Consider the following 22,793-nt stretch of genomic DNA (forward strand, 5'->3'; position numbering starts at 1 on the left):
ACATTTTAGGCACTTGCCTTTGGCACTTTGAAGTTGGTCCAATGTTTTCAACAAATGTTTGGGAGGCTTTACATGCAATGTACTGTACATACAACTTTGAAGCAAAGTTAGGTAGATTAGTGAAATACTCACTTGTTGGGAAAAACTCTTGTAATCCCTCCATCAGTTGCAGCAAACACTGCCAAAAAGCCATATCTGCAAACCAGAACAGGAGCGTGAGAATACAGAAAGTACACAAACAAATAGTACACATGCAGTCCTCTACTCACGTGGTGAGGTCTTTGGTCTTCCACACCTTCTCCACCAGCTGTCTGATGATGCCCGTGTCCAGGATGAGGTTATGAAGGAGCAGGTTGTCACCTGTTTTAGACCACAGGGAGGAAGGGGACATGCTTTAAGAGGCATTATGATGGTCAGCAAATTGTTGATTGAGATTGTGCAATTCAAACACTGCGCATGGAGGTAAAAAAAAACGTAAACAATGAGAACTCTGATCCTGCCATTACATTTCCACAAATGACGAGGTTGCGCTAAGAAAAGAGAGGTCGTCTCTCCCGAGGGAAATGGAGGGACTCACATTGTTTGGAGTCGGGAGTCACCTTCTCCATGAGAGCGATGAAGTTGAGCAGGAAGTCAGTGTTGTTGTTGGAGAGCTCCAGCTCATTGCAGTATTCCCTGAGGACAGTCAGTGGAGACATTTTTTTTAGCCCCGACAACAGTTGAGAACAAACACACAGATACAGTGTCTGGCTTCCCACTTGCCTCTTACAGTATATCCTTTGAGCCGGGATACGGACGGCACTGATTTACAATGCATGAACCCGAATGCACATTCCCAAACACTCTCACAGCACACTCATAGAACTCATGCATGTCCTGCGGTTGTCAGGATATTCAAACATGCTGACGAGACGGGCTGTCAGAGTGAAATATGGCATAGAGGAGGGCTGGTGAACGCAGCACACACTGACAGCAGACTGAGTGAATACACTTGTCAGTCTCTCAGCACAGAGCTGGGAGCTTACAGGATGAAGGTCTGATCACGGCAAAAAGAAAACATGCAAATGGAGCGATTTTCAGTCACTTTTTTTTAAATATATATATATATATATACCCGTTAACGTTATATCTTTATCTTTATTTTTCTCAAGATTACATACTGAACAACCTCTGGAATATGCAAACACACACACACAAAACCATGCAGCACCAACGGGCGACATGCAAAAGGTGTGTGGGAGCACTGGATCGGTGCTTGGGGCAGGGAGGGTCCGTTTTGGGATGGGAGGGGATACTTGGGCGAGAAGGGAGAAGGGTTGAATGCACTGAAAATCCAAATAAGTGGGCTATATAAATGATGTTGTTTTCAGAATCAGCTAAATAAAAACAAAAGTGTCGTCACACTTCTCACTTTGTCAACAAAAAACACACAAAGTCAAACCAGGATATGAGAAAACCAACAGCAACAACAGCAACAATAACAACAACATAATCAAAAGCACAGTCTTGAACCCCACAAGAAGAAAACTGAGAGGTGTGACTGACAATAACAGATGACCCGTGGCTGAGGAGACTTATTGGTGTGACGTTGAAGTTTTGGGGGTTGAGGGATTGGGGTTTGGGCGTGGTGGTGGTGGTGGTGGATAATAAACAGGGTAATGCTGTGGGCTGAAGGCGGTGGATAATAAACAGGGTAATGCTGTGGGCTGAAGGCGGTGGATAATAAACAGGGTAATGCTGTGGGCTGAAGGCGGTGGATAATAAACAGGGTAATGCTGTGGGCTGAAGGCGGTGGATAATAAACAGGGTAATGCTGTGGGCTGAAGGTGATGGATAATAAACAGGGTAATGCTGTGGGCTGAAGGTGATGGATAATAAACAGGGTAATGCTGTGGGCTGAAGGCGGTGGATAATAAGCAGGGTAATGCTGTGGGCTGAAGGCGGTGGATAATAAACAGGGCAATGCTGTGGGCTGAAGGTGGTGGATAATAAACAGGGTAATGCTGTGGGCTGAAGGTGATGGATAATAAACAGGGTAATGCTGTGGGCTGAAGGTGGCTGATAATAAACAGGGTAATGTCGTGGGCTGAAGGTGGTGGATAATAAACAGGGTAATGCTGTGGGCTGAAGGTGATGGATAATAAACAGGGTAATGCTGTGGGCTGAAGGTGATGGATAATAAACAGGGTAATGCTGTGGGCTGAAGGCGGTGGATAATAAACAGGGTAATGCTGTGGGCTGAAGGCGGTGGATAATAAACAGGGCAATGCTGTGGGCTGAAGGTGGTGGATAATAAACAGGGTAATGCTGTGGGCTGAAGGTGATGGATAATAAACAGGGTAATGCTGTGGGCTGAAGGTGGCTGATAATAAACAGGGTAATGTCGTGGGCTGAAGGTGGTGGATAATAAACAGGGTAATGCTGTGGGCTGAAGGTGATGGATAATAAACAGGGCAATGCTGTGGGCTGAAGGTGGTGGATAATAAACAGGGTAATGCTGTGGGCTGAAGGTGGTGGATAATAAACAGGGTAATGCTGTGGGCTGAAGGTGATGGATAAGAAACAGGGTAATGCTGTGGGCTGAAGGTGGTGGATAATAAACAGGGTAATGCTGTGGGCTGAAGGTGGCGGATAATAAACAGGGTAATGCTGTGGGGTGAAGGTGATGGATAATAAACAGGGTAATGCTGTGGGCTGAAGGTGGCGGATAATAAACAGGATAATGTCGTGGGCTGAAGGTGGCGGATAATAAACAGGGTAATGCTGTGGGCTGAAGGTGGTGAATAAACACCACAGTGTGGACCATCAAAACAAATGGGAAGACAGCAAGCATTCACACAGGGCTACCTGGGAGCTATGAATACATGTCCTTCAGACTCAAAACTGTTTGGCAGCAGAGATTCAAAATCTGCAACAGAAAGGGGAAGATTATCTGGGAAGAGCCATGAGCCGAGCAGTGGGGCACTCTGGGTACACAGCGGCTGTTCTTCAGGGTGCAGGGAGCGCGGAAGGGAGTTACCATAGCAACACCGAAGAGGAATCATGGGGGATACATCAGCATTCGCCAATATGGTGCCTCAAATGCAACCTGACTCTGCCTTTAACAGTTTCAACCAGCACTCACTTTCTTACTCATTTTCCACTTTAGTTCATCACCATTGAAAAATCGTCACCAGATCAAGCCAACCATTGTGATTTGATTTTGAAGTTAACTGTTCTTTTTTTAAAGTCGGAGAACTGACTGCCATCACACACCATGAAGGGAAGTGAGTTCTCAGACAGATTAACCCATAATGAGTGCATTTCACAGGCAGGCATCAACATGGCCAACTATTGCAGGGAGAGGTGGTGGCACAGGGGTCCTGATGGAAGTGGTCACCCCTCAGACTGGCAGGGGACACGGCTCAGAGAGACACACAATCAGGGGAGATGCATTGCATTGTGAAGGGCATATCAATGGGCAACTTGCTTTACCTCTAGTAAGCTAACCTAATTTGTTTTTATTCAGATAAATACGTTTTTTGTTATATCTATGATTCTCTGAACCTCATTAAATACAGCAATATATCTATTGTTATCTGACTTCCTTTACATTTCAGATCATCTCTATAAACCACGAGAAAGTAGATGATACGTAGATATTTGACAACGAATGAATTGAAGGCCTGACTGCAGTTCTACGAGTGCCCAGGTAGTGTCGCGCCCACAGTGCCGTGCACATCCGGGTCATGGTTGTTTTTTAGGAGGAAGTAGAGGGCCGTTCCCCCAGCAGTCTGAGGGCTGATAGGGGGAGGAAGGAGACAAGCTGATGGAGACAGGGGTTACAGAGGGACGACACACGAGGCAGGCGCCACGGGGCGCTCTGCCACATACCCGACAACATGAGAGGACCAGGGTGGTCCACAGTGTGGCCCTAAAGAGATCCGTCAGCAGCACTAACACTAGCTACTGTAACATGGGCAAACAATTCAGTTGAGCTAACTAACACAGCCTGTTGTTCTAATACAGAGTCAACTTCAGGAACACTAACATGCTAAACAAGCTTAGTAAGGCTAACATTGACGAACAATTCAGTTGAGCTAACTAACACAGTCTGTTGTTCTAATATGGGCTCAACTTCAGTAGGTAACATGCTAAGTAACCTGAAGGCTAACATGGGGACTAAATCACCTGGGCTTAAACAGCTTGGCTAAAACTGCAGGTGGCCTTAGTCAAGCTAACATATCAATAGCCTAAATGCAGCAATCACGATGATGTTGTAAATAGTTAATAAACCGCAGTGACATTCTTAGACGTACTACCATGGGGGGATCAATGGACTCAAATGAGACTCAAATAGGACCAGCCTTAGTTATACTCATATAAAACAATGTGGTTAACTTCAGTTGGTTGAACTACGTTATAATGACAAAATAGGCTTTAACAATACAGGGAGGCTTTCGCCTGCTCTAGTGTGAGGACAGTTAAGATGGAGAACGTCCTTAGCTCCACCGGGACTTTTGGAAGCGATGGCGGCTCCCTCAACTCCTGTACACTGGTGTGAGAGTTAAGACATCCTTTCAGCTACAATGGCATTGTAAGACAGGGAGAGAGACAGAGAGATGGAGGGAGAGAAATACAGAGAGAAAGGGACACAGAGAGTTGGAGGGGAGGAGAAAAAAAGGAAAGAGAGAGAGAGAGAGAGCGAAGGATAGTAAAGTGAGACACAGCCAGAGAGCTATCCACAGAGGGGAGGTGTAGAGGGACGAAATACAAAAAGGTTTTAACAGAGAACGTGGATATTAGCTGTCTTCTTTGGCTGTTTGGGGGTGTTAGAGACCTGAGAGTGACTGAAGCACCAGAGACGTGGGGGTGAGGTTGGAGACTGGAGGAGCCATCGTGAAAGAGATGGGGTCTAAGCTGCAGCAGGAGGGTGGGTGGGTGGGTGGAGAGTGAGGAGGAAGAGGAGAACAAGGAGGAGGAAGAGGAGGGTCTTGAAGGCAAGACGGGCAGGAACAGAGGCAAGCAGGCTGGGACAGGTGAGGGTGGGGGGGCAGCGAGGGTGGGAGGAGGTTGAGGTGTGGGAAGAGGCAGCAGTAGGGAGTAGGAGGTAAAGGTAGGGAATGTGGACCAACATGGAGTATACTTGCCCTTCGTGTATGGAACTGTGTGGATCCGTCAGAGAAGTAGTGAGCAAGAAAAGAAACAGGGGGTAGGGGAAGGGGGAGGGGGGGGGGTCACAGACAATATTTTATTCAATTATTATTTGAATAAAAATATTGCTTTTTCAAAAGAAAGAAACCAATTAAGTCAAACAGACGATAAAGGAAAATAAATGAAGAACAAACACCTTTTTTGCAAGAGCAAACAAGAAACTGAACAGAATGAGGACAAAGGAAAACCAGGAAGTCGAGAAACAGAACGAAAGAAGAAACAGTAAAGGACAAAAAAAAAAATTGAACTGAGAAAGTTAACCATGAAGGTTCCCAAAATAAACAGAACAGAACGAACCAGGAAAAGAGCGGAGCAACAGGGTCTGGAGAAAGAAAGCATGAGAGAGACAACAGGTGTCCCCATTGAGACCCACGAAACCCAAACTCCCACAGAGGAAGGACAGACCCTCGTCACGGGCCGTGGGAGTTTATCTACTGAATGATTCCAAAGCTAAATACAAAACAGCAACAAGGACCAGTCCAACAGAAAATAATCACACATCTAGGAACTCAACAGGAACACAACTCAATAGAAATCATAATCAAAACATGAGAGAAAAGAGTGAAAAGCCTGTTTTCACCGGTTTGGAAGCATCAAAAAAGTTTCAAACACAGACGCTTCAGAATCATTGCTTGTTGGTGGAGAAGAGGCGAGAGCATTTGGCAAAGAAAAATAATAGCACAAAGAGACCATTATTTTCACCTTAATAACACAGTAAAACCACAGCTTTCACCTTTCTGTCATTTTCCGATTTTTTCTTCAACAGTTGTGAAGAAAAAAAATCACCATAGTGTACAGCACAGTATGAAGACAGGAGGGTAGATAGGGGGGGGTGGGGAGATGAAAGAGTTTCACTCCCAAGATGTCCCTGTCACAGGGGAGGAGAGGGGGAGGGGAGAGGAGAGGGGGGAGGGGTATAGAGGAATGCTCCACTCTGATCGTCCCTGCGATGGTGTTCGCTGGAGACCCCGGAGGCAGGACTTAGTAAGGGGGTGGGGTGGGGGGCGTAAGGTCAAATTTGGGAGAGAGAGAAAGAGTAGAGAGAGAGGGCTGGTGTTGGGTGTCTCCTGGTACTTACACTGCACCTGCAGGATCTGGTCACTCAGGTTAGCCTTGATGTGGTTCTCACTGTACGTGGGCAGAACCAGCCCGAGACTGGAGTGGTGAGGCAGACACAGAACAACATCAGCATCCTAGTATTTAAGTTCTAATACACACGCGCACGCGCACGCGCCACACACAGAGCCTTCGCCTTGGACACAAATGACAGCATTCTCTAATCGGGAGGTGTGAACAACCTGCACTCAAAACAACACAAGAGGTTTAAATGATCAGAGAAACGCAGCAACTGTTTCAGCTTAACGATGTGCTAATAGAACTGAAGAGTGGGACCGTGTTCAAGTCAGCTGGCTCCACAGAAACCAACACCTGGCTCCTAGCCAACAGAGATAAAAAAAAATACATTTATAAAAAAATACATTTCTAGGTCTATTGAATATCATAAAATGTAATTTGCAAAGTGTTGCCTGGAGGAAATGGTGTTATAATGTCACTTGGAGATGGATACAATGCACAGAGCATGCAGTTCTGTTGTGCTTATGATCCCATTACAGTTATTTTACAAGAGAAAGGAGTGTGTGTCTTCATTTGTGGTGATTTCAGTGAATAATCCACTATGCAGAAAGCAGATTTTGTGGATACTCATGCTTGATAGACGGAGCCCATATCTCTGAATTTCTACACACCAGTGGTTGATAAATGACCCTCGTCGAAAGCACGTTTCTGAGATGTAGAGATGGGTTATAGATCTTTATCCACAGGGTCACAGGGGGTCTGAACTCACCTCCAGGTCTCAGTCTTACCACCAGGGTCGTATACGGTTGGAAACTGTAGCAAACTATTTTGCAACGGAGAACGTCTTGCAACGAAAACAAGCTTCTTATTGGACAAGTTCAGGTAGTCCCTCCCCTCTGTTTGGTTTCTAGAGAATACTACCCAGATGAAGGCTGGTTGCTTAGCACCCACCTGTAATCTGTGCCTTCCACCGGTGTCCAGGTGTATGTCCGCATAGCCTCATCAATGTACCTCTGCAATCAGACAACAACACTCTGATCAGCATCAGAATCCCTTGGCTGTACTGTATTGTTTTGAAAAAGACTAAATCTAAGTAACGCACAGACATACATATATATATATATATATACATATACAGGGCCTTTGGAAAGAATTCAGACCCCTTGACTTTTTCCACTTTTTGTTACGTTACAGCTTTATTCTAAAATGGACAAAAAAATGTTTTACAAATCTTCAGCAATATACACACAATACTCAATAACTTAATTGAGGTCCACCTGTGTTAAATTACATTCATGATTTGGAAAGGCACACCTGTCTATATAAGGTCCCACAGTTGACAGTGCATTTCAGAGCAAAAACCAGGCCATGAGGTGGAAGGAATAGTCCGTAGAGCTCTGAGACAGGATTGTGATGAGGAACAGATCTGGGGAAGGGTACCACTCTGACAGAGCTCTACAGTTCCTCCGTGGAGCTGGGAGAACCTTCCACAAAGACAACCATCTCTGCAGCACTCCACCAATCATGCCTTTACGGAAGAGTGGCCAGACGGAAGCCTCTCCTCAGTAAAAGGCACATGACAGCCCGCTTGGAGTTTGCCAAAAGGCACCTAAAGGACTCTCAGGCCATGAGAAACAAGATTCTCTGGTCTGATGAAACCAATATTGGGATTCTCTGGCCTGAATGAAAAATGTCACGTCTGGAGGAAACCTGCCACCATCCTTATGGTGAAGCATGGTGGTGGCAGCATCATGCTGTGTTTTTCAGAGGAAGGGACTGGAAGACTAGTCAGAATCGAGGGAAAGATGAACGGAGCAAAGTATAGAGAGACCCTTGATGAAAACCTGTTCCAGAGCGCTCAGAACCTCAGACTGGGGCGAAGGTTCACCATCCAACAGGACAACAACCCAAAGCACACAGCCAAGACAACGCAGGAGTGACTTCGGGACAAGTATCTGAATGTCCTTGTGTGGCCGGGCCGTAGCTCAGACTTGAATTCGATCAAACATCTCTGGAGAGACCTGAAAATAGCTGTGCAGCGATGCTCCCCATCCAGCCTGGCAGAGCTTCTGAGGATCCGCAGAGAATAATTGGAAAAACTCCCCAAATACAGGTGTGCCAAGCTTGCAGCGTCATACCCAAGAAGACTCAATGCTGTAATCGCTGCCAAAGGTGCTTATGTAAATATGCTATTTCAGTGTTTTGTATTTGTTATAAATTAGCGACAATGTGTAACACCCTGTTTTTACTTTGTCATTAAGGGGTATTGTGTGTACATTGAAGAGGGACAAAAAAAAGAGTTATTACATTTAAGAATGAAGCTGTAACGTAACTAAATGTGGAAAAAGTCAAGGGGTCTGAATACTTTCCGAAAGGCACCGTATATATAAAGAATCTCTTCCTCAAAAACAACTTGAACTGTAGTACAACAAGTTGTACGGTAGTCCTAACGCAAGTTATTCTGGATGGTACCGGCACGGCACGGCTCATGGCTGAGCCTCACATATTGAGGACTTGCCTCATCAACTGACTTAATGAGGGTCTTGATTTTCCTATGCCCTGATTTTCCATCAATCATGTCACGACGGATCTGCGAGAGAGCGAGGGATAGAAACAGACAGAATATGAGACGGAGAAAGAAAATGACAAGGGCAAAATGGAGATGGAGAGTTACTTCTACGCTAACCAAAACCAGCTGTAACATTTGATTCAACAGTTTGGTCACGGAACCACTGTAATACAGTTGTAGTTACAATGGTAGAGATGTGTGGGTGTTCAGGTGATCACTGTCTTTACCTCCTCCTTTTTACTGTCCTCCAGCTCAGCATCCAGGAAGTCCAGAGTGACAGGCTCTCTGAAGTTAATGATCTGCGAGAGAGAGGGAGACGTGCAGCCAACCAGACACCAGGAATAATACCCGTATCTGGGTAGAAAATCCAAGACCTCCAGAACAGAGAAATACAAAATGATATATAGAACTAGAGTCAGTAGGAGTGATTTGAGGACAGTTTGGGTCCTACCTTAGGTTGTAAGTTGGGGTGCAGGAGCAAATAGCCATTTTTGTCGATTGCATACGTGTATCCATTGGCTCCAAGCTGTAGGGACAGAGTTGAGACTTAAAACCTGTGACAAAACTAAAGATATTTCTACTGCATGTGAGCTGCGTGCATGTGTGAGGTACTTACCCTATACGTTGGCGTCTTCCTCTTAATTTCGTTGATCGCAACATCCACTCCCATGACACCAAGGACGAGCTGAGTCTGTGTAAAGACAACACAGACGGCAAAAGTTGAAATATTTGAACTCTGGCGGCGACTTCTATCTACCGTGGCAGCTGACGGCATTCAACGCCAGCCTCAACGGCATTCACCATCGTGCTCTCAATGAAAACAATGACATTTGGTTTGCCAACTATGGTCTACCTCGTACCATTTAAATGCAGCATTAGTGCATTCATCTTAAGATAGCTCGGTGAGACAACTACATATCACAGTCGTAGCAGGTACATTTTTCCACAATAACGAAGTTATCAGCAAAGTTGGTGCTAGTAGTAAAAGACAAGTGCAATTTCAAATAAATAGGGGGGGGGGTGTCACACCCTGATCTGTTTGACCTGTCTCTGTGCTTGTCTCCACCCCCCACCAGGTGTCTCCCATCTCCGCTCATTATCCCCTGTGTATTTATATCTGTGTTCTCTGTTTGTCTGTGGCCAGTTTGTTTTGTTCGTCTTGCCTACCAGTGGTTTTCCCCTTGCTCCTGTCTGTTTGTAGTTCCTGGTTTCCCGGGATTGGAAATTCTGCCTGCCCTGAGACTGCCTGCCGTTCTGTACCTTTTGGACTCTGATCTGGATTACTGAACACTGCCTGCCCTTGACCTGTCATTTTGCCTGCCACCTGTTCTAGTAATAAACTTTTCTTAGGGTTTCAGAAGTATGAGCATCTGTACCTCTCTCACTGATCCTGTCATCACATTATCATTCAGCCTCTCACATTAAGAAGCAGAGGCTGCACACACACACACCCACACACACTCATACACTCACACTCACAGACACAGGCAAACGGGGCCTTTAGACTGACTGCTGAAAAGCTGTCCTCACCATCTGTGACTTATAACAATGTGTACCATCTGACTAATCTATATCTACACCCTGGAACTGAGTCAATTTGTCATAGCATCACTCTGTTTTTAAAGCCTGCGTGATTCAAGAGTCAATATTTTCTATTTGGTTTTAACGGTTGATTCAGTGGGAGCTAAGCAACAGATTGTACATCAAAAATCCAATCAAATGAACTTTTATTTGTCATATGCGCAAAAAAACAACTGGTGTAGACAACCATAAAAATACAAATAAAATAGTAACAAGAGGAATAAAATAAATTACATGAGAATGGAGCTATATACAGCGAGTACCAGTACCAGATCAATCTGGAGCTATATACAGGGAGTACCAGTACCAGATCAATGTGCAGAGGTATATACAGGGAGTACCCGTACCAGATCAATGTGCAGAGGTATGAGGTATTTGAGGTAGATATGTACATGAAGGCAGGGTAAAGTGACTAGGAATCAGGATAGATAATTATAAGGTATTTGAGGTAGATATGTGCATGAAGGCAGGGTAAAGTGACTAGGCATCAGGATAGATAATAATAAGGTATTTGAGGTAGATATGTACATGAAGGCAGGGTAAAGTGACTAGGCATCAGGATAGACAATAATAAGAGTAAAATAAAGAACAGAGCAGCGGCAGCAAATGATGTGTAAAAGTGTGTGTGTGTGTGTGTGAGTGTGCGTGTATGTGTGTAATGGGTATGTATGTGTGTTTGTATTGTGTCGGTCTGCATGTGTGTTATGTGTGTGTGTGCATGTAGTGCACGTGTGTGGGTTTTGTGTGGGAGTGTCAATGTGGTGTCCCCTGTATTTGGTTTGTATATATGGTCTAGTGAGTGTGCGTAGGGTCAGTGCAAGATAGAGTTTGTGCAGATAGTTTGGGTACCAGTAATTGACTATTTCGCAGTCTGGCACCGCCTGATATAGAGGTCCTGGATGGCAGGGAGCTTGGCCCCGTACTGGACAGTCCACACCACCCTCTGTAGCACTTTGTGGTCCAGGGCTGTGCATTTGCCATACCAAGTGGTGATGCAGCCAGTCAAGATGCTCTTGATGGTGCAGCTGTAGAACTTCTTGAGGATCCGAGGGCCCATACCAAATCTTTTCAGCCACTTGATGGGGCCGTGCCCTCTTCCCGACAGTGTGGGTGTGTGTGGACCATGTTAGGTCCTTAGTGATGTAGAAGAAACTTGAAGCTCGTGACTCGCTCCACAACAGCCCTGTCAATGTGGATGGGAGCGTGCTCTCCCCTCCTTCTCCTATACTCCACAATCAGCTCCTTGGTCTTACTGACGTTGAAGGAGAGGTTGCTGTCCTGGCACCACACTGCTAAGTCCCTGACCTCTCTGTAGACTCAGCGCTGTCTGTGATCAGGCCTACCACCGTTGTGACGTCAGCAAACTTAATGATGGTGTTGGATTCATGCGTGGTCATGCAGTCATGCGTAAACAGGGAGTACTGGAGGGGACTGAGCACACACCCCTGAGGGGCCCCCGTGTTGAGGGTCAGCATGGTGGTGATGTTGTTGCCTACCCTCACCACATGGGGCCGGCCCGTCAGGAAGTCCAGGATCCAGTTGCAGAGGGAGGGGTTCTGTCCCAGGGTCCGTAGCTTGGTGATGAGCTTGGAGGAGACTGTTATTGAACGCGGAGCTGTAGTCTATGAACAGCATTCTCACATAGTTATTTCTCCTCTTGTCCAGGTGGGAGAGGGCAGTGTGAAGTGCAATTGAGATTGTGTCATCTGTGGATCTATTGGGGTGGTATGCGAAATGGAATGGGTCTAGTCTGTCTGGAATGATAATGTTGATGTGTGTCATGACCAGACTTTCAAAGCACTTCTTAATTACAGATGTGAGTGCTACAGGGCTATAGTCATCTAGGCAGGTTACCTTGGAGCCCTTGGGAACAGGGACAATGGTGGTCAGCTTGAAACATGTTGGGATTACAGACTGGGAGAAGGATATATTGAAAATGTCTGTGAAGACACTTGCCAGCTGGTCTGTACATGACTAGAGAACGCCCGCTGGTATTCCGTCTGGCCCGACGGCCTTGTGATTGTTAACCTGTTAAAACGTTTTGGCTCACATTAGCCACGGAGAGAGAGAGATCACACAGTCATCCGGAAAAACAGAGGCTTTCACGCAAGGCACAGTGTTATATTCCTCGAAGCGAGCATAAAAGACATTTAGTTCATTTGGGAGTTCTGCATCACTGGGCAACTCATGGTTGGGTTTCCCTTTGTAATCCGTTATTGTCTGCAAGCCCCGCCATATACGACGAGCGTCAGAGCCAGTGTAATAGGCTTCTACTTTCCTCCTATATTGTCCTTTCACATGTTTGATGTCTTGTCGGAGGTCATAGTGGGTTTTCTTGTATGCGTCCATGTCCGTGTCCCGTTCCTTGTAAGCGGTAGCTCTAACCTTTAGCCCCATGCGGATATTGCCTGGAATCCATGGTTTTTGGTTTGGATACGTTCTTATAGTCACTGGGGGGGACAACATCGTTTATGAACTTGTTGATGAAGCCTGTGACTGTTGTGGGAAACTCCTCAATGCTATCGGATGAATCCCGCAACACATCCCAGTATGTACTAGCAAAACAGTCTTGTAGCGTCGCATCTGCTTCATCTGACCACTTCCGTATTGAGTAGCATCACTATACTTCCTGTTTTAGCATTTGTTTGTAAATAGGAGAATAGAGCCGCGGTCAGATTTGCCAAAGGTAGGATGAGGGAGGGACTTGTCTGGAGTTTCTTGCTTGTTTATGTCCCCATAAAGTTTGTTGAGTGCCAGAGTGGCGCTGGCTTGGGACAGGATGTAGACAGTTGTAATAATTATGGATGAGAACTCTCTTACCACGAGGTATTCTATATAAGGTGAACAAAAGCTTGAGATTTCCTTCACACTTGAAACAGCACACCAGTTGTTATTTATGGAAAAAAACACCCTCTACCTCCTTTTGACTTCTCCAAAGCCTCTGTACGATCCTGACGTTGCACGGAGAATCCACTGAGTACTACGTGCATAGCGTCGTCATCCAGACACGTTTCAGCAAGACATGTAATATTGCAGCTTTTAAAGTCTATCTGATAGGAGACTCTCGAACAAAGCTCATCCATCTTATTCTCCAGTGACTGGACAATTGCCAATAGAACAGAGAGGAGTGCCGTTCTGGTTTTCTCTTCGCCTCAATTTCACCAGGACTTCACCTCGTCTCCCGTTTCCACGCCTGCAGCGTTTTGCTAGCCCATTGAACAAAGGAATAGGGTCCGGTATGAACAGTGGAACAGCTGAGTCGGAGTTGAAGTCGCATTTGAAGTCAAAATCGAGGTTAGTAACTGTCGATCTGATGTCCAGAAGTGGTTGGCGGTCATATGTGATAATAGTATGAACTTTCTGTACAAAAAAAAACGTTTTTTTTAAAATTGGATAAAAGTCACTATATAGCAAAGCTGGGTTGGAACCGAGGCAAGCCAAGCAAAGCTGAACTGGACTGGTTACACATGCAGCATAGTTGCAAAGCCGAGCTGGTCTGTGTCAGCCCTATAGTGTGAATCAGACATGAGTGGAAGGATATATCAGAGCTGCTGGGCCTGTTGCCACCTCAGGGGGTCAGTGTTGCCCTGCGGTCGTTCGGTCGCTGCACCAGGATGGGAGGGATGTCATGTGACATGAGTTACAGAGAAGGAAAGGACTACATGTTGTCGTCAGGATTCCTGTCGTCTTACAAACCCTGTTGCTCAAATGGGAAGTCTGTATCTAAGTTAGTACTGATGCAATATCTGTTTATGTATCAGGAGCTGTTGACAGTGGTCCTCATAACCACCCTGAGACCTTTTGAAGATGCACAGGGCAATAAATGAAGTCTGGGAACTTGTTAATCAGGATCTGTTGACAGTGGTCCTCATAACCGCCCTGAGACCTTTTGAAGATGCACAGGGCAATAAATGAAGTCTGGGAACTTGTTAATCAGGATCTGTTGACAGTGGTCCTCATAACCGCCCTGAGACCTTTTGAAGATGAACAGGGCAATAAATTAAGTCTGGGAACTTGTTAATCAGGATCTGTTGACAGTGGTCCTCATAACCTCCCTGAGACCTTTTGAAGATGCACAGGGCAATAAATGAAGTCTAGGAACTTGTTAATCAGTGTAAACCCTAATGCTGGTAATGTTCACCTGAGAGTTTGCGTCAGCGGTGAGGTTGAAGACCGGCATGGTCCCGGTGATGACCAGACCCAGACCCTGAACACAAACAGCATGGCAAAATCAACATCCTCGCACACAGGACTTGACAAGGTGCTGTTAGCATCTACATAACGTTTTGCCATCTAAAACATAGCTATGTAATGACTCAAAAGAGACGTTTGCAAGCTAAAGAGCTTGAAGTGTGGCTAGTACAAGGTAAACTTGTAATAATACCGAAATGTAATGTAGCAGAGACTTTGTGTTGCGAGTCATCAGTCTGTGTCTTACCAGAGCATCCTGGTAGACGTTGGTCCATTGGACCAGCTTGGCCTTGGGCCCAGCCAGCACCATGGGCCGACCCAGCACATCCAGGTACTCCTGAGACATGGAGAACATGGAGGAGAACAGACATGTCAGAGCAATGACACACAGACACAGACACACAGACACACACACAGACACACAGACACACAGACACACACACACAGACACAGACACACAGACACACACACAGCGTCTACTGCTTGATAGTGCTTGCCTTAAAGTGTGGGTTGCTAAAACAGTGAGCTGTAAGAGCATGTCACCCTGATTCAACGTAAAGCTATAAGACCCTGACAAGTCTTCTCCTCGTCATATTAACCGGTGGGCCAACAGTAGAAGCTGCCTAGTGCTGAGGAGCAGTAAAGCTTGCGGACGGTCTTCAGACATTCCGTGTCGTTATTCGTCATTATGGATCAGCTATTAAAAACACAATAGGAGTGCCAGGGGGCACTTGGCACAAACAGGCCAATCTCCCACTGGCTCTCTGTGTTCAGCACGGCAGTGTGAAAACGCCTCTCTGTGTTGGAAAACAAGGGTTAAGGGTTAAACTCACGAGTGATTCAACGCGTTCATCAAATTGGTCTCTCCGTAGGTTTTGTTTTACAGATTCTAAACGACAAAGATGTTTAATTGATCCATGGGATGCTGTTATTGCCCCCCCCAACAGGGATCACATCACCCAACTCTGAGAAGAAAACCTCCTGACCTTGGGAGCTTGATTCTGTCAGTGTGACATCTTAGTTCTTAGTTCTATCTTAGTTCCTGCTGTTTCTGTTCAGCTCATGGGAAAACAAAAGGCAATGGTGACTCCTTCACCGACTCCGATTTATCTCAATTACGGGTGAGGAATTTAGGGAGATTCCATCCAAATCCAATACAGATCTAGGTAAACAATGCCCCCTTTACATGATGGAATATTCCATCATAGCACTCAGACCTTAACCATAACCGTCTGTGTATACCTGTTATACACACAAGCAGTGTCACCCTGTGGGAACACAGTGTTGTTCCAATGTCGTGCCTTTGACCGTTTGTTATTCATTGGCTGAACACTGAGGTGCTGACAGGCGTCACCTATTCTATTATTAGCTCAGTAAAACTCCCGTTTAACGGGCCACAGGGAGATATTTCATCAAAATGATGACAGGCAGACCTTTTCACGGGATGTAGGGGACATTTTCCGCCTGACTAGAACAATCAAGCGAACATTAATGTCAGCCAGCAGAAAGGCTGAGGAGGTCCGAGGGAACCAGAACCACACGTAGGTAGAGGCCAGAGTCCAAGGGCCCTCGCTAACAGTTCTGTGGGTTAATGTGTTGCTACAACCAGGGACAACTTCACGTGCCTCCAACAGGCCAACCAATTAGCATTTTGTCTGTTTAATGCAACTACACTGTGAAATACAGGCTACATCAGCTACATGCATGTGTAACTGACTACACTGTGAAGTACAGGCTACATCAGCTACATGCATGTGCAACTGACTACACTGTGAAATACAGGCTACACTGTGAAATACAGGCTACATCACCTACATGTATGTGTAACTGACTACACTGTGAAATACAGGCTACACTGTGAAATACAGGCTACATCAGCTACATGCATGTGTAACTGACTACACTGTGAAATACAGGCTCAGCACCGTGAAATACCGTGAAATACAGGCAAGGTACATCAGCTACATGCATGTGTAACTGACTACACTGTGAAATACAGGCTACATCACCTACATGTATGTGTAACTGACTACACTGTGAAATACAGGCTACACTGTGAAATACAGGCTACATCAGCTACATGCATGTGTAACTGACTACACTGTGAAATACAGGCTACATCAGCTACATGCATGTGTAACTGACTACACCGTGAAATACAGGCTACACCTTGAAATACAAGCTACATCAGCTACATGCATGTGTAACTGACTACACTGTGAAATACAGGCTACATCACCTACATGTATGTGTAACTGACTACACTGTGAAATACAGGCTACATCACCTACATGTATGTGTAACTGACTACACTGTGAAATATAGGCTACATCAGCTACATGTATGTGTAACTGACTACACTGTGAAATACAGGCTACATCAGCTACATGCATGTGTAACTGACTACACTGTGAAATACAGGCTACATCAGCTACATGTATGTGTAACTGACTACACTGTGAAATACAGGCTACATCACCTACATGTATGTGTAACTGACTACACTGTGAAATACAGGCTACACTGTGAAATACAGGCTACATCAGCTACATGCATGTGTAACTGACTACACTGTGAAATACAGGCTACATCAGCTACATGCATGTGTAACTGACTACACCGTGAAATACAGGCTACACCTTGAAATACAAGCTACATCAGCTACATGCATGTGTAACTGACTACACTGTGAAATACAGGCTACATCACCTACATGTATGTGTAACTGACTACACAGTGAAATACAGGCTACACCGTGAAATACAGGCTACATCAGCTACATGCATGTGTAACTGACTACACCGTGAAATACAGGCTACACCTTGAAATACAAGCTACATCAGCTACATGCATGTGTAACTGACTACACTGTGAAATACAGGCTACATCACCTACATGTATGTGTAACTGACTACACTGTGAAATACAGGCTACATCACCTACATGTATGTGTAACTGACTACACTGTGAAATACAGGCTACATCAGCTACATGTATGTGTAACTGACTACACTGTGAAATACAGGCTACATCAGCTACATGTATGTGTAACTGACTACACTGTGAAATACAGGCTACATTAGCTACATGTATGTGTAACTGACTACACCGTGAAATACAGGCTACACCGTGAAATACAGGCTACATCAGCTACATGCATGTGCAACTGACTACACTGTGAAAAATAGGCTACATCACCTACATGTATGTGTAACTGACTACACTGTGAAATATAGTCTACATCAGCTACATGTATGTGTAACTGACTACACTGTGAAATACAGGCTACATTAGCTACATGTATGTGTAACTGACTACACCGTGAAATACAGGCTACACCATGAAATACAAGGTACATCAGCTACATGCATGTGTAACTGACTACACTGTGAAATACAGTCTACATCACCTACATGTATGTGTAACTGACTACACTGTGAAATACAGTCTACATCACCTACATGTATGTGTAACTGACTACACTGTGTAATACAGGCTACATCACCTACATGTACGTGTAACTGACTACACTGTGAAATACAGGCTACACCGTGAAATACAGGCTACATCAGCTACATGTATGTGTAACTGACTACACTGTGTAATACAGGCTACATCACCTACATGTACGTGTAACTGACTACACTGTGAAATACAGGCTACATCAGCTACATGTATGTGTAACTGACTACACTGTGAAATACAGGCTACATCAGCTACATGTATGTGTAACTGACTACACTGTGAAATACAGGCTACATCAGCTACATGTATGTGTAACTGACTACACCGTGAAATACAGGCTACACCGTGAAATACAGGCTACATCAGCTACATGCATGTGTAACTGACTACACTGTGAAATACAGGCTACATCGCCTACATGTATGTGTAACTGACTACACTGTGAAATACAGGCTACATCACCTACATGTATGTGTAACTGACTACACTGTGAAATACAGGCTACATCACCTACATGTATGTGTAACTGACTACACTGTGAAATACAGGCTACATCACCTACATGTATGTGTAACTGACTACACTGTGAAATACAGGCTACATCACCTACATGTATGTGTAACTGACTACACTGTGAAATACAGGCTACATCACCTACATGTATGTGGAACTGACTACACTGTGAAATACAGGCTACATCACCTACATGTATGTGTAACTGACTACACTGTGAAATACAGGCTACCACACCTACATGTATGCATAACTGACTACACTGTGAAATACAGGCTACATCACCTACATGTATGTGTAACTGACTACACTGTGAAATGCAGGCTACATTACCTACATGTATGTGTAACTGACTACACTGTGAAATACAGGCTACACTGTGAAATACGGGCTACATCACCTACATGTATGTGTAACTGACTACACTGTGAAATACAGGCTACATCACCTACATGTATGTGTAACTGACTACACTGTGAAATACAGGCTACATCAGCTACATGTATGTGTAACTGACTACACTGTGAAATACAGGCTACATCAGCTACATGTATGTGTAACTGACTACACTGTGAAATACAGGCTACATCACCTACATGTATGTGTAACTGACTACACTGTGAAATACAGGCTACATCACCTACATGTATGCATAACTGACTACACTGTGAAATACAGGCTACATCACCTACATGTATGTGTAACTGACTACACTGTGAAATGCAGGCTACATTACCTACATGTATGTGTAACTGACTACACTGTGAAATACAGGCTACACTGTGAAATACGGGCTACATCACCTACATGTATGTGTAACTGACTACACTGTGAAATACAGGCTACATCACCTACATGTATGTGTAACTGACTACACTGTGAAATACAGGCTACATCACCTACATGTATGTGTAACTGACTACACTGTGAAATACAGGCTACATCAGCTACATGTATGTGTAACTGACTACACTGTGAAATACAGGCTATATCAGCTACTTGTATGTGTAACTGACTACACTGTGAAATATAGGCTACATCACCTACATGTATGTATAACTGACTACACTGTGAAATACAGGCTACATTAGCTACATGTATGTGTAACTGACTACACTGTGAAATACAGGCTACATCAGCTACTTGTATGTGTAACTGACTACACTGTGAAATATAGGCTACATCACCTACATGTATGTATAACTGACTACACTGTGAAATACAGGCTACATCACCTACATGTATGTGTAAACATGCTGCAGTCCCATGTCCCATGTTTCATGAGCTGAAATAAAAGATCCCTGAAATGTTTTATACGCACAAAAAGCCTATTTCTCTTAACTGTTTTGCACAAATGTGTTTAGGTCCCTGTTAGTGATCATTCCTTCTTTGCCAAGATAATCCATCCACCTGACAGGTGTGACATATCAAGAAGCTGATTGAACAGCATGACTGTTACACAGGTGCACCTTGTGCTGGGGACAATAAAAGGCCACTCTAACATGTGCAGTTTGGTCGCACAACACAATGCCACAGATGTCTCAAGTGTTGTGGGAGCATGCAATTGACACGCTGACTGGAGGAATGTCCAACCGAGCTGGTACTAGATCACTTAATGTTAATTTCTCTACCATAAGCCGCCTCCAACGTCGTTTTAGAAAATTTGGCAGTACGTCCAACCAGCCTCACAACAGCAGACCACATGTATGGTGTTGTGTGCGTGTTAGTAATCTATACCAAGGCAACCCTATAACTTGTTATAATGCAACATTATATGATGGGGAATTCTAAAATGTGTAGTGCAGCCCAGGTGTGTCTAGTGCTCCTACATGAACCAGTCCTGTTGCACACCTGCTGTAGGAAACCTATTAGAATAAGTGGCAGTTCTCAGAATATAATTATGCCAGAGTTAATGGAACAGCTGACAGTCTATTCAGGGGCCCTGATCGCTCTGTGGGGCTGGGGGAGGAGGAGGGGTAGGAAGGGGGAACGGGGTGCATAGAGCCCCCCAGCAACTCACTCAATTTCTACAGCTGGAATGAGGTTATCCCAAGGGACTATGGGACCAGGTAGTGCCTGGAGCAGAGTGGAGGTCGGAGAAGGAGGGGCCACGGGTGTGTGGGGCAGAGGAGCTTGAGATGTGTGCGTGTTTCTTTGTGCATGTGCGTGTGCGTGTGTGTGTGTGTGTGTGTGGTAATGCAGTTGGGGGACTAGAGAAGGGGTGGATTAGGCAACACAGCAGGTCTGCGCTAACTAAGACCTGCTAGAGGACAGAGGAGAGCGTTAATCACTCTCTCCCTGTTACTTTCTCTCTTTCCGAGCCTCCTCGTGTCCTCGTGGAATGGTACATTCCAAGGCCTCATCTGCAATCTGCACAGTTGTCCTCAAAGAGAGTAACAAACTCAAAGTTAAGTAGAAAACACACCCTAAACAAAGACACAGCATCCCGATGTGTTCAGGATTCACACGAGTGTAAATAGTCACGCATGGATACACATGTTACACACACTGGAGGATATCTGACCTGCGTGTTAATTCTGATGGCGCCAATGGATGGAATCTCGTAGTAGAATCCTGAAGAACAAAGTGAGAGAATTTGTTCGGTCAATCCACAACGGTAACCAGCAACATGCAGCTGCCCTATTGTAATGTGCGTTGTAAAGGTAACGCTCTCAGTGTCGCATCTTAAAGACCATAGGATGAAGTAATACAAACAGCCCAGCGAAGTGCAATCATCTCAAGCGAGCAGGGCACGTGTAGTGCTATCCTTTCAAAATGACTCCTCAGCAGAATGCTGATTGTTCTCTACGGGGGGGACTCCATTTAGTAACCCATTACTTGTGTTGGTTATGTAATTATGTCATTTGGTGTGAAACGCTCTGTGTGTGTTTGTGTGAGTGTGTGTACTGTGTGACTGATTGGCACTAGGGTGCTATGGGGAAGCAGGATAGGGGGGCCATTGGCCTCCAGTCTTATCGCCATTGTACTGCAGGATGTAAATGTCATGTGCTCGAGGGTCTCACTGAGGATGCTGCGGCTGAGCCTCAATGCAGAGCAGAGCAGAGCAGAGCAGAGCAGGGCTGCTGATTAGTGATGGAGGAGAGGAGAGCCACTCTCTCACTCTGGGTCAATAACTGCTGCCGTTCCCCAAGTTATTAAAGCTGAGTGTTTATACAAAGAGCCGCGAAACGGAGACAACACACTCGGAATGTTAAGAGGCGGGAACGGCTGTCGTTTTTTTGGTAATTCTTTTCGGGGAAACAAATTGCGTTCTCGCAAAATAGTGCCTGTGAAATATATTACAGAACCTCTGGTGCCGAGTAAATTTCTGTAAAGTTACAGGGAAAATGTGTTAAAATGACAGTATTATTAAGCTGGCCCCAGGATAATGCTGTAAACACGGTAGCATCCACAGAGATGCGCATGCCCACAAACTATGACTGTGCTCAGAACAGTAGCTCCTTCGCTTGCTTTGTGCTATTGTGTGACACCTCCAGTTGTAGGACACGACACAAGGAGCGACGAATGAGCATAGAAACGAATTAGCATAGAAACGAATGAGCACAGAAACGAATGAGCATGGACTGGAGGTCTGCTGGTCTTCAGCCACACGAGGAGAGCGGTTTGGGCCCAAAGAACTGTCAGAGCGGGAGTCAGGCTCCACTTAAGAGGGGATTGCAGCACAAGCCAAGCGAGACAACAGGGAGTCTAGTCGACTGGGAGCTGGGTGTGTAAGGTGTTTGCGAGGGGGGATCCATGTGTGTTTAAGTGTGTGAAGGTGAGAAGGTTCGGCTCTACATGTCATTATAGGGTGTCTCTGGATAGCACAATGAGGTACGACTATGTTTAAAAGGACGGCTCCATTGAGGAGAGGACGTCAATAACCATTGTCTTAGGTCGGCATTGGCTTTGGTGCCACGCTAATGGTTAGAGTGAGTGGCACGCTGGCACAGAGGAGTAATCCTGGACTTCCCACATGCCGCCTGCCTGACTGAGAGATGGTAGCCATCGTTATCAACACACAGCCAGGCTCCACACGATAATTCATTACAACATGCGGGGAGGGAGGTACTTCTGAAGCACTCTGACGGCTCTGCAGGAAATGAATCAGTCAGTCAGCCTTCGATAGGAGGCATGCTGCTTGTGACAGGAAGAAGGGAACGCTAAGTGTATAAGAGAAATGTTGAGACACTGAGAAACCCAACAA

At 45.2% G+C, this 22,793-nt stretch overlaps 1 protein-coding gene and 1 long non-coding RNA gene across 9 annotated transcripts in view; one reads left to right on the forward strand and one right to left on the reverse strand.

Moving 5' to 3' along the window:
• Positions 1 to 22,793, reverse strand: part of LOC118399834 (voltage-dependent calcium channel subunit alpha-2/delta-2-like) — a 246,689-nt gene that overhangs the window by 11,137 nt on the left and 212,759 nt on the right. For 2 of the 4 annotated variants that reach the window (XM_052473267.1, XM_052473269.1), the window contains 14 exons: positions 21,111 to 21,160; positions 14,856 to 14,945; positions 14,559 to 14,624; positions 9,453 to 9,527; positions 9,288 to 9,362; positions 9,064 to 9,135; positions 8,786 to 8,857; positions 7,219 to 7,280; positions 6,272 to 6,348; positions 5,130 to 5,144; positions 2,848 to 2,908; positions 578 to 675; positions 270 to 360; positions 133 to 195 (listed from right to left, as the gene is read on the reverse strand). In XM_052473267.1, coding sequence (XP_052329227.1) covers positions 133 to 195; positions 270 to 360; positions 578 to 675; positions 2,848 to 2,908; positions 5,130 to 5,144; positions 6,272 to 6,348; positions 7,219 to 7,280; positions 8,786 to 8,857; positions 9,064 to 9,135; positions 9,288 to 9,362; positions 9,453 to 9,527; positions 14,559 to 14,624; positions 14,856 to 14,945; positions 21,111 to 21,160 — 967 coding nt within the window. Of the gene's footprint in view, positions 1 to 132; positions 196 to 269; positions 361 to 577; positions 676 to 2,847; positions 2,933 to 5,129; positions 5,145 to 6,271; positions 6,349 to 7,218; positions 7,281 to 8,785; positions 8,858 to 9,063; positions 9,136 to 9,287; positions 9,363 to 9,452; positions 9,528 to 14,558; positions 14,625 to 14,855; positions 14,946 to 21,110; positions 21,161 to 22,793 lie in introns of all 4 variants that reach the window. The other 2 variants (XM_052473270.1, XM_052473268.1) reach the window with 2 other exon arrangements.
• LOC127910275 (uncharacterized) lies at positions 706 to 2,821 on the forward strand. 5 transcript variants are annotated; one of them, XR_008074078.1, is made up of 5 exons: positions 706 to 1,826; positions 2,207 to 2,358; positions 2,397 to 2,434; positions 2,473 to 2,548; positions 2,663 to 2,821. It is a non-coding gene; the product is annotated as an uncharacterized LOC127910275 (long non-coding RNA). The 5 variants fall into 5 exon arrangements; XR_008074079.1 differs by having other exon boundaries at positions 2,207 to 2,320; XR_008074077.1 differs by lacking the exon at positions 2,397 to 2,434.

Source organism: Oncorhynchus keta, chromosome 21 (assembly GCF_023373465.1).
Source record: "Oncorhynchus keta strain PuntledgeMale-10-30-2019 chromosome 21, Oket_V2, whole genome shotgun sequence".
In the NCBI taxonomy this organism is placed as follows: domain Eukaryota; kingdom Metazoa; phylum Chordata; class Actinopteri; order Salmoniformes; family Salmonidae; genus Oncorhynchus; species Oncorhynchus keta.